Source organism: Cydia amplana, chromosome 10 (genome assembly GCF_948474715.1).
Source record: "Cydia amplana chromosome 10, ilCydAmpl1.1, whole genome shotgun sequence".
NCBI classification, from domain to species: domain Eukaryota; kingdom Metazoa; phylum Arthropoda; class Insecta; order Lepidoptera; family Tortricidae; genus Cydia; species Cydia amplana.
In genome coordinates this window covers 9,237,555-9,249,848 of record NC_086078.1, presented here as the reverse complement: position 1 = coordinate 9,249,848, position 12,294 = coordinate 9,237,555, and the positions used below count along the sequence as shown (strand labels likewise).

At 36.6% G+C, this 12,294-nt stretch overlaps 1 protein-coding gene across 1 annotated transcript in view; it reads left to right on the top strand.

Annotated features, from left to right (window-relative positions):
* Positions 1–12,294, top strand: part of LOC134651339 (transcription factor collier) — a 74,912-nt gene that overhangs the window by 59,768 nt on the left and 2,850 nt on the right. Inside the window, exons 8-11 of the mRNA XM_063506414.1 lie at positions 4,147–4,228; positions 8,020–8,137; positions 11,259–11,416; positions 12,037–12,163. Coding sequence (XP_063362484.1) covers positions 4,147–4,228; positions 8,020–8,137; positions 11,259–11,416; positions 12,037–12,163 — 485 coding nt within the window. The remainder of the gene's footprint in view (positions 1–4,146; positions 4,229–8,019; positions 8,138–11,258; positions 11,417–12,036; positions 12,164–12,294) is intronic.

Here is a 12,294-nt window from a genome sequence, read left to right as displayed (position 1 = left end):
AAGTGAGAATTGTGAGATTAAGAACGATATAACTCTATATCTATTTAGAATACTTCCATGCATGTTAGAAAAATGGTAACTGCTTAATTGTTCCTTAATATAGTTTTAATTTTTACAAATTTATAATTTTCTTATTTTTCCCTGTAGTTCTAGTGTAACACGATATTACTTGTCAAATTTCATAGTTTTCTAGTCAACCGAAAGTACCCTATAAATTTTAATTCCCTTGAAAGCGTCGACATAATATAGGTACCTACGTTCTATGTGTCTCAATAATACTAAAATAGTATCGCTAATTTTAAATCACAACATTATGACGTCACCCGTGAGAGGTAGACATTAGGGCGTGTGCAGACAATCGTAAATTGCGAGCGGAGTCGAATAAATTAACGCCTGTCGCGTCGCTCGTGTGAATGCGCCTCTAGCAGATAAAGACGAACATATGAATTGGTTTATTAGGTACTTTACGTAAACAGATGTTGAATCCTAACTAGGTTTATGTGAGACAGAAAGTTGATGTCAGAAACCAAAGCTTTGTATAGTGAATATATGTAGTATGTTATGGATGTCGGCGGCCGATCGTATTAAGATCAGGCAGATCGTAATGTTCCTGTGTAATGTTTTGACGATAGTGACATTAAACCAATATATAGGTAGGATAGGTTCGTTAGGTTGCTTTAGATGCCCGAAGGGCAAACTGCCCAGAAATAGGAGCCCCGACGCGGGCTCCGTCGACTCAGGGAACAGGTCAAAGATTTTCACGTTTCACGATATGCCTAGGAATTTCACTATATGCCTGATCTTACGATCGGCCGCCGACATGGATAAGTGTATATTTTTTTAAAGCCTATAAGGCCTGTGATGTGACCAGTTTCTTTCAGTTCAAAGCGGATGCGTCTAAGTACGTATTACGAATATTTTTAAAATGTTAAATGAAACCTTAAAATATAAACAAAACAACAAACTACCTACTAAATTCCGCCAAGTACTGCAATACATTTTTTATCCATGTCCTCGGCCCAATATTTCAGTATCCCCTTCCCATGCTTAGAGCCTTCTTATTAAAATCAAGGCTGCCATAGATAACACTTACCTCCCTCGCCGTTACTCTTAAACTATTCATATTCATCGCCTCGCAAGCATTCGACTTACCATAGCTAGTATAAGCCAGTCTCTGTTTACGTATACTTGCTATGTAACTCGTGGTCACAGTTATACAAGCTTGCTTCAGTTGGACGATCGGCAGCTTTTGCAATATAGGGCTTGGACTTAGTGGTCACCACGTACTGAGGGATGTCCTGTCGGTGACCCTCTAGGATATTAATGGTGGTCTTAACTGGATTTTTCCGGTTCCATTTTTATGGTTCGGCGCTCTTTGTAAGTGCAAGGTGCATTGATATTTTGCGTTTTTTAAATAAAATATGACGTTTCTGGCAAAAGTTATCTATTCCATTATCGGCTCTCATGTGACTAAGTATAATTTATGCCAGTAGCACCTTATTGACAACCGTCTTTTGATTGTATGGGTAGGTACAGTTGTCTTAGGGCCACCCCACATCTAGCGTCTTTCGAGCGTCGGCGTCTCGTCGGCGTCTACATTTCTATGGCCCTGCTCGACGCAACGTCGACGCAACTGCGCAGCGAAGTCATTTTCCATAGCGCTGACCGATGCCGACGCCCGAAAGACGCCAGATGTGGGGTGGCCCTTATACTTTTTGATATTAACATATGTAGATCACACATAAGAGGCAGTTTTTGCGTTAAAAAACGATATTTACAGTATATGCCTGAAAATCTCATACAATCCACATAAAGATAAACGTAGCCAGTTCAAAAGCTCGGCGCTCCTCAACTCCGTTCATTCACTCGGCACATTCTAAATAAAATCTCCATTCATTCCGTCGCTGTCGGTTGACAGTACTAGAGACGAGTAAGTAATAAGAAGAAGTAATGTCTAATGTCTAGAAAATGTCTTTAATGCAAAGAAACGAAAAAAAATCGAAAGCTGATAAAAGATAATCTTACCAATTGAAGAAGATGAATTCATATAAGGAGTTGCAAGGATCGTACTGATGATCATCTGATTAGATTTGATATGTCAATAGCGTAACGTAATGTGTTACTTATAATCTCTTGGTCTATGTATGGTCTTGTCTTGGCCTGTCTTAGTCTTGGTCTTGGTATTGTTATCAATAAAATTTTCATTTTCATTTTCATTTTATGGGAATTTTGCCAAAATACATATATATAACTATAGCTAAGTATTACATTTTAGGCTCTACGTAGGTCTGTGTAAAATTGGATAGCATTAGGTAAGGTGTCAGGACGAGTTCCTAGTACAAATGTACAAAACATATGGAACAGAGTGCTTTCGAATGTGATGTGATCTATGTACTTATGATAATTTAGGCAACGCTACTCCAATCTTCTTCTTTGACCTAGCGTCATCGTCATACTGGCGTTTGTCAGGAACTTTGTATAGAAACTGAAGGTTTCGATTTATCAAAAGACCAGTCTTTACTTTTACTTGTCATTGCAGTAGGTAAACTCTAACTCGCGATATTGTGACATAAGGTGTTTAACATAAATAATGCGAACAGATGTGCCGCCGCGGGCGGAGCAAATACTACATGGTTCATATCTGGTTCGTTTTTTGGGGAATACTGGGAGCAGTTATGACCACCCCTTGTTTAAACAAAGATATTTATCAAACATGTGACTTAAGTTTAAAGATATGCCACACGAACGCTGAATGACGTTGCGGAATCTGCGTTGCGATTTGGACATAAAGTAGCGTAATTTAATTTGAAGTTAAATATTATAGTTCTAGTGGCCAGTAATACATCGTTACTTAAAGCATGTACATATTACAATCTAGATCTAGAGCTCAATGCACTTGGATGCCTCAAAGCTAGCCTTTAGTAAGCGGTAAGCATATTATTCGATTAAATAGTTGTGTATACATGTGGGGTGATCCTAATAATCTAACTTAATGCTGACTGAAAAAGGAAGTGTTAAATTATTAGCCGCTAAAGTCACAGTCGAAGGCGTTGCATCAGCTCAATATGCATCCATCTGTTGGCACAACAATATTCGGCAGCGGCGTTGCCCGCGGCCATGTAAAATATTTCCGCTGAAGCATTCATCGCGATCGCCTGCCTGATCGTACGCTCAACGTTACGCACCAAACTTAACAATACACCTCCCTTCACCCTTATCTACTTACGAATAAAGAGTACTTTTGAGTGAATCCAATATAGGTTAATGTGGTAAAGTTCCGCTATTGTGTGTAATCCGATACGCCGATAGTTCCAATCGACTTTCGTATCGAAATTGTTTGATTTCGTTTCGAAGTTTTCACTGGCGAGAGTAAAATGCGGTTTGTTCTTTGGTTATATAATCCAACTTGTACTCTGTAAAGGTGTTTTAAAAAACTTGTATGTCAGCTTGATGACCAGCATCAGTACTAGCATGAGTCATTTTACTAAATAAATATTATTAAATACCAAATAAAAGCAAACTCACGCTTAACCTGACTTTTCATTGCCATAATTTGCAAAATCATAAAGATTTTAAAATGAAGTTAAAATAAAAACTTGTTACTAATCGCAAGTGCTGCCAAGTGAAAGGACATCATAGTTTTAAAATCACCACAAAGTAACAAAGCAGTTGAAGTGGCTATTAAGTTGACACTATTGGCGTTAATGGAGCAAAAACTGAACGGAAGGCGGTAAACAAATTTGTGAACAGCAGAAACAAATTAATGCCTAATACGGGTGTACGGTGTAAAGTGGAAACAGCTGTGCTGCCATTAGGTGACATAGTTTTATCGTTTCGAACCTCCGGTGTTCGGAGAAACTGTTCATTCATAAAGTGCTCTCAAGACCAAAAAAAATAGATTTTGTATGAACCGGTCGCCGATTTTGGCCAAGAATATAAAGACTCTAATTTTTCATGATTACTCGACGGTTAATCTATTTTGAAGAGTTCACTAAATCTTTGTCGATTATTTGTTGCCGATTTATTTATATGTAGTTTTAAAATCTTTGGTAGTCGATTATTTTAACCATGTTGCCATTACCATTTACTGAACTAGGTAATTTATTGACGAGTGTGCATCTGCTAATTTAATTTCGTTTGTTTCAGATTTTTCCTGAAGTTCTTTTTAAAGTGCAATCAAAATTGTTTGAAGAATGCCGGCAACCCTAGAGATATGAGAAGATTTCAAGTAAGTTATAATTCCTACACAATCTAGAACGCTCTTAACAACCTTAACCTTTCTTATGCTGCTGACAAAAATTAGCCATTTATATAGAGGTGGACTGATCAGTTCCTGCGAATATTAGCTTACTCAGTTGCTTTTGGATTTCAGAAATGGTAGCGTAAATTGTTTCGCGATTTTAAGCCAATGTCCGCGCGATGCAGTCTTTATTGAAAAATTAATTAATTGGCGTCTAATGACCCATTTGCTATGATTTTTTTACACAGAAATAGTTAATTAAACAAGGAATCTGATTCCGTTGCTTAATGTATGGGTAATTAAAATAAAAATAATTATAAAAAATGCGTAAACTTGACACACTAAAAAAGTCGAAACCTTCAAGCAGAGATGTATTTTAAAAAAAAAACTAAAGCGATAACACCTATTTTTTAAACCGATTTCGTTGTCACCAAAGTCTTTGCGTCTATTGCGCATACCAGACAAGCTATATTTTTTGTTAGTGGTGAGTGATTTAATGTGGCAATGCACAATGTTTACTGAGAACAACTAATGCAATATGCAACCTTTTACTGTCAATTATTTTGGAATAAGAGCATTTCTCAAGTAATTTGTACATTTCGATCACATCTTAGATTTCTATAAAAATTGGTATGCTGGTAAAGTACATGAAGCTGAACAATTTCCACCATATTTCCCAAAATGTACAAGAAAGTTTGTATGAAACCTTTTTTGTTACTAGATTTCCTTACACATTTGGTAACAAAAAAGGAATATTTCATACAAACTTTCAATTTCAATTTATTTCTTGGACATTTTGGGAAATATGGTGGAAATTGTCCAGCTTCATGTACTTTACCAGCATAGCAATTTTTATAGAAATCTAAGATGTGATCGAAATGTACAAATTATTTGAGAAATGCTCTTAAATGTTTTCTGTGTAAAACTTAGGTAGGTAATATCTTTACTGAATAATGAGAGGTAGTTTTACACGGGATTTCAGTTTTAGTCCAGAGGCTGAAGTCACGTTTTAAGTTTAGTAAAGTAGTGAACTAGAGAAAATAGTGAATAACATTGCCTCGAAGGCCAGTTTCCAAGGTTGCATGGTTTCAAGGTCTGGAGCGATAATTATTCACGGCAGACGGGTAAATGGTCGCTTGTTTACCAGACGTCAGGAAAAATTGCCGCGTTCCTACACGACTGTCTGCGTCGAGTCGTTAAGTCACGAACTTTCGCGGGTTACATTTGTTAAACTCTTCGAAACTCTCTAATGAGAGTAAGCAAGCTAATTACTACTGTCTGCTTATGATGCCTTAGTTTGCGTATACATCGTTAGTTGTAGCTAATGACTACTGTCTGCTTATGATGCCTTAGTTTGCGTATAATTATCAAGTATCAACATAAAAAAATACCTTTTTATTAACAGATAAAGTTTTCTGTCGCAGAATATAAAGAGACAGGTCTTTAATATTAGTTATACATATAACATCTTGGCATGGAAGCCTAACTGGTGCCTGTGTACAGTAACATACGTGATCCTTTATATGTCATTTATTAAATACGCTCTTTGTCTAATTAACGTAAGTTTTGAAGGCGAGGCATAACAGAGCAATCTTTTTGTCTGACTTAAATACTTATATTATGTAATTTATACTATAAAATGGCACCATCGAATACTCGTAATTCATGAAAAAAATTATTTGATACCTCAAACCTGTATTGTTTAGTTCAGCGGTCGGCAACCTGCGGCCCGCGGGCCGCATGCGGCCCGTGAACCTGTCACTTGCGGCCCGCAAGCCTGCCTGGCTATTTTGTATGTAATATTGACAAACGGCAATGTCTGATAAAGTCATAAATATTAACAAAGTACGGCCCGCGTCAACTTCGTTAACTACTATGTGGCCCTTGGCGGCCAAAAGTTTGCCGACCGCTGGTTTAGTTCATCGCTTGTAATATGCCAGTGTACTATACACGATACAAGACGGTACTGACTCGCCCGCTCTTCACTTGTCACATACAATAGCATCGCCCTTAACTGTACGAGTAGGAAGGGTTGCGTTCACGACTCTTGAATATTTGAAGCGGCTCCAATTTGGGGGAGGGATGAAATTAAATTTATTTATACGAGTTTATTTATTTACTTACAACCCGACCGTGCTCGCTTATTTTTTATAATTGGTTATTTGTTTTTTGCACGAGTGCTTGTTTATTACCCTTTCTAAAATCCTTTGTTGCTAACTTTTAATTGAGTGCATAGAGCGTTAGCAAATAAATTATAATATTTCATAGTTACCAACTCAAAGTTGCAGAAACTAATTAGTGACACCCCTAACGCGACACGGTAAAGGTGCATTCAGTTACTTATGAGTACAAATTTGCTTCAGTTCGCCAAGGTATATTTGTCTTACGCCTCTTTGGAAACTTAGTACAAATATAGAACTTACTACTATACACACATAGTTCGTAGTGGTGTAATGGTTATGTGTATGTATGGGCTTTCTGTGTGTCATTGAATAATTCAGTGATCGTACCCCAACGTTTCAAGGGTAAGATTGTCTGGCATACATATATGTATATACATAGTGTGTGTGGAAAGGTATAATGGGTAAGAATAGAAATACACCAATTGAAAAAGATTAGGAAGCCTAATGTAAAAGTTACAAAGGAATTACATCCTAGATAAGTATTGGTATCCAGCAAATAAAATGTATGTAAGCAAAATTTAGAAATAATATTATTAGAAAGTAACTTCAAATTTATTTAATTTGGACTTTGTAATTTAAATATTTTCGTTGAATTTTATTTAACATCATTTTATAGAACATTATGTAAACCTACCATTATGCAAACTTAAAAACCTGAAAGCCTCCCCAATACAACTTACTACATAAACATATCGATTGGCCGTCTATCAAAACGCACGCACACCACCACACGATGCAAGGAAGTGCATATCTATTGGAAGAGTTCGTCCATTTGGGCCCCGAGACACTGGCTCCTCCTCCCAAGGGACTCTCCCTTTCGGGCCCCGCGTGTATGTGTGTGTAGGTGTGTGATAAATAGACGACGGTCGCACTCAATCGAGGGTTTTATTTTTGGTTGACTGTAGTTTTTGTGATCTTGAACTTCAGTTCGAAATAAATGTTGGTAGGAATGGTAGGTACAAAAATAAGAACGGTAGATGCAAAAGCTTAAACTTAATAGGTATGGCCACGTGAAATAATCAAGTGAATAATATAACCCAAGAATTGAAACACAATTTATAATTGGTAATACATTTTGTAAGACCTGGATCAGTTGAAGTGGTCATATTTAAATTTTGTTAAAATATTTGAAGTTGCATCGTATAGGTGAACGATGTCGGTTTGATCGATATCGAGAACAATATCGAATTTATGGCCTGAAAGCCTAATAAAGACCGTTTTTGGTACTATTTATACAGGGTGACCTTAGTCATTGGAGAAACCTTGAAATCCTACGTAGGGTAACCGTAACCGCTACACCGGTTGTTATGATACTTTGTATACTGGTTCTAAATATACTAATGTATTAATACATTTCACTGTACGTTATTTAATGTCTTTTTCTTCTTGTCTGTTACCCTCCGTGATTCTTCTCACTTGATGGTCTCATCGGAAGACCAGCGCTGGAAGCCACCAGCAACATGCTGAGATGAGGCCATTTCGTGGCACATTGTCTATGCTTACGAATAAATTATATTCTATTCTATTTCGGCTTTGTCCAATGGCTAGGGACACGCTGTATGTGTGTATTTTAATTAAACGAGCATTTTCTCCCAGGTGGTAATATCAACGCAAGTGATGGTCGACGGCCCGTTGCTGGCGATATCGGACAACATGTTCGTCCACAACAACAGCAAACACGGCCGCCGCGCCAAGCGGCTCGACCCGACTGAAGGTATTGACGCCGCCTCCGATACCACCTGTACGTTTTTGTTTTTTATTTTTCTTTTTCTCATTTAATTTGTGGCCAGTCATTAAACTGCTAAGTTATAAATACTGGCCAGTTATATTTTTATAATGCTTTTGGAAAAGTGAATAACGAAAAGTTGTTATATTTAATAATGTTTAAGCTTGGAGAATACAACTAAACGGAGTAGCCATTAACAGGCTTTCCCCTCTGTCGAAAATAGGCGGCCAACGGTCATACACAATGTATGGACTGACGTTTATCTGACATGGCTATTTTTACATTACGCATACATTTGACGTTCCCCTCCCCCGCAAAAATCGGCAGACTGTTTTGTACAGAAAATTACAGACATGGCGTCTCCGTTTGATTATATCCTCCAAGTGTTAAAGTATAATAAAATAGACAGATTATTTAGAAATAATCAAAAAATCCTTCTCATGGTGCAGTGATCACGAATTAAAAGGAAAATTAATAACATGTTCTTGACAACGAAGACCGGAATTTTACAACTTTTTTCGTCCTACAAAACGCATGAAATGAAACAAAAGAGACCCTTAATGTCAATATGTAATATAAACTCACAGTCGATCAAATAGAACAGTGTAAAATTCATAATATAAAGTTAGTCATTTGTATGCAAGGAATCAAAGTAGACATTTCGCAAAGAAGTTGGTGGGAGGAGGTAGTAGGGGTGTTGAAGCGAGCATGAAGCGAGTAGGGATAATTTAGTGCGGAATTATGCTCTGAAAAAAAGAATACTTTCAGATTATTGTTAGGGTTGTTTTATACGACGTTTCGGAGTAATGAATTAGGTCGAGGTTTGCGGAAACATTATAACAAGGATTATGTCGTTAGTTTAGTTTTAAAAGTTTTTAATTTCTATGATGTGATAATACTTTTACAGTACATATGGGGCTACTTTTCCGCACTAGTGCGTAAAATAGCACTTTTCGTGCGACGTCGAAACTTTAAAGTACCATATGTACTGTAAAACGTTGTTCGATACACGTGCGAATAGGTAATTCGCAACTGGTGTCGATTTAAAACACTCCCTTCGGTCGTGTTTTAATTTATCGCCACTTGTTTCGAATTTCCTCTTTTTCGCACTTGTATCGAAAATAACTATTTTGTGGCTATTTGGTGCACATAAGAAAAAAATATTATTTGTGGTCTTCTGTATCTCTGATTTGTGACATTATAAGGCCAAAAGTGACGTGTCAGTTCGCAAAAAGACGAATTCTAATATTAGCTATATTGTAGGTACTACGATACATATATAAAATTCTTTCGACTTCAAATGATTTTTTGATAACGAATCAGCATATAAATGAACAGTTACCTCATACAAAAATAGGTCACAATTTGAATAAATTTATATTAATAGACACGGACACGGTAGGATTGAAGTCTAAAATCAATTAATCATCATCATAGGTGAGGCACGAACATAACATTTATTATTAAAATTTGCTAGGTAGGTAAAGTTTAAGAAGTTCGATAAGTATCAATAATCATATTTGACGTGGGATACCTTTATTCCGGGATATTGTGAATAGTCGTAGAAAAAAAAGGTAAAGTCATTTAATGAAAGCGATATAAAGAATCCTCTCCACGTTGTGTTTGCGTGTAAAGTTTCCAAGAGGCCAGACGGCGTGAAACCGACCGAAGGGATTACGCGGTGCGAACGAGAAAATTTGCACAAGTACTTTCTGTTAGCTTTACTACGGAACCTTCGGAATTTCACGCTTTGTTTCCCCCTTTAATGTATTCAGTAAAGACTTGCCAGTTTTCTGTCTAATTTGATCTTTGTTCGAGTTTGCTTTAAAGTCCCTACGCCTACGACAACTTTTAGTGTCGTAAGAATAGATAAACCAAAATATAGTTAAGACTAAACTTTAACTTGGTCGATTGATTAATTTTGACTTTGTAAACCAATAACGAAAATCCCATTAAAATTGGAAATAAAGAAACATCAGTACCTATCTATATTTTGCGCAAATCGATATTGTCTATCAGTTATAAGTGGTATAACTACATACTTATAAGGTTTTATTTAACTATCATTGTGTGGCTTTACAATTTTTTTTTTTAATTAATATTTTGTAGTAAATTTTAGATTTTCTGTTACATACCCATCTATAATTTTATACTATGGCCAAAAAAACCTCTTATGCATGCCATTTCCTAAAAATTATGTACCTACAAATTTAATGAACAACGAGATTTTATTATTAGTCAAATTAAAAAAGAACCTCGGGCGTAATCTTCTTTCGTCCCTTTAAATTCACTTTCTCTTCTCGTCTTTATTACCGCGCCGTTTTGTTCGCGAGATTTCTCCCCCTTGTCTTACGGCGCGTATCCCCCTCGCAACAACCTTCTTGCATTCCAACTACAACGTCAATAACGCCATAACAACCATTAAATGACATGCAATCTTTAACTTTAACACGTAGCATTACATTTCGTTTTCAATTATCACTGCATCGTGTTTCAGTCCTTGTCAACAGTGGAAAGCAACTTTTACGGTCTGCAATTGTCCTTTTTCTTAAACAGTCAAAGATAAACGTTCAAATAGGACGGAATGAGTTTTAGTGGTCTGGCGTTTATTCAACTTTTAAGTTGTAAGACGTACTTACTTCAGCCTATGCTCCTGCTTAGTTTGAAAAGGAGTTTATGGAAGCAGTTTTTGTTTGTAAAGTTTGGAACGCGTTAGTTGTAGTTTGATGAAAATAATTATATTTTTAAAAGGTTAATATTTGCTTTTATTAAAAATAAGGCCCCAATCCCAATAAGACCTAGTTTCCCCTCTGGGTTGGAAGGTCAGATGGTAGTCGGTTTCGTAAAAACTAGTGCCCACGCCAATTCCTGGAATTAGTTGCCAAGCGGACCCCATGGGAATGAGCCGTGGCAAAATGCCGGGACAACGCGAGGAAGATGATTTGATTTTATTAAAATATATTTATATAAAATAATATGTGATTTTGAATTGAATTGACTATTAATATATATTTTTTACATTCCAAATATTACAACGGTACCTTTCCAATCTTTACTTTATCTCTCTAACAATTTCGATTATTATTTAGCAAGTATAATTATCCCACAGCGGGTCTATATCCCCCACTGCCCGTGGCGACTCCATGCATAAAAGCGATCTCTCCCAGTGAGGGGTGGACGTCAGGCGGCTCAACGGTCATCATCGTAGGGGACAACTTCTTCGATGGATTGCAGGTCGTTTTCGGGACGATGCTGGTTTGGAGTGAGGTGAGCTTTAAAGTCTCAAAAAAGTGTATTTGCATACCAAATACGACTACAAATAAGTATACATTGGTAGAGTTGAAATATTAATGCTATACAATAAAAAATTACCAATATTAATAATAATAATAATGGTCAACATGATGAAAATTTATTAGTAATAAAAAACCATTGGTGACATTCACATTTTGACACTGCCTTTACTGTTCTGAGCTATCTTCTTGCCCTGGGGCTCCACGGAAGACCAGCGCTATAGCATATACATAATATTATGTTAGAGCATATGCTGAGTAGTGTCCAATTGTAGCCTATATAGCAGCATCAATACTGCGTTTATTGCCTATTACTTTAAGCTACTAATAGTTTTAACTGTTTAGTGTATAAGATCTTCTTTTTTATATTTATATGTATGGTGCTGTATGTAGATGGTTTTTGCAATAAACGTTTTCTATTCTATATAACATAATATAAAATTTCTATTAAATGTCCATTTAATATGTTAGTTCCAGTAAGTACATGGCTGTGCTTTATTTTTTTGGTCCATGCTTAGTCTTTAATATTGCTTCCTCTAATCTTTAGCAGCTACATATATTTCTTAATATTGACAATAACATTATCTTCATCAGTTAATAACCTCGCACGCGATCCGGGTGCAGACGCCGCCGCGACACATACCTGGCGTCGTCGAAGTGACCCTATCTTACAAGAGCAAGCAGTTCTGCAAGGGGGCGCCCGGCAGATTCGTCTATGTTTGTGAGTAATTGACACTATATAATTCTCTGATATCCTGGTTATATATACATAATCAGCGCTGCTTATTCGGAATTTACATCGCTCTTGATAGAACGAATTTTTAAAAACAGGAAATCCTGAAGGTTTTTTTT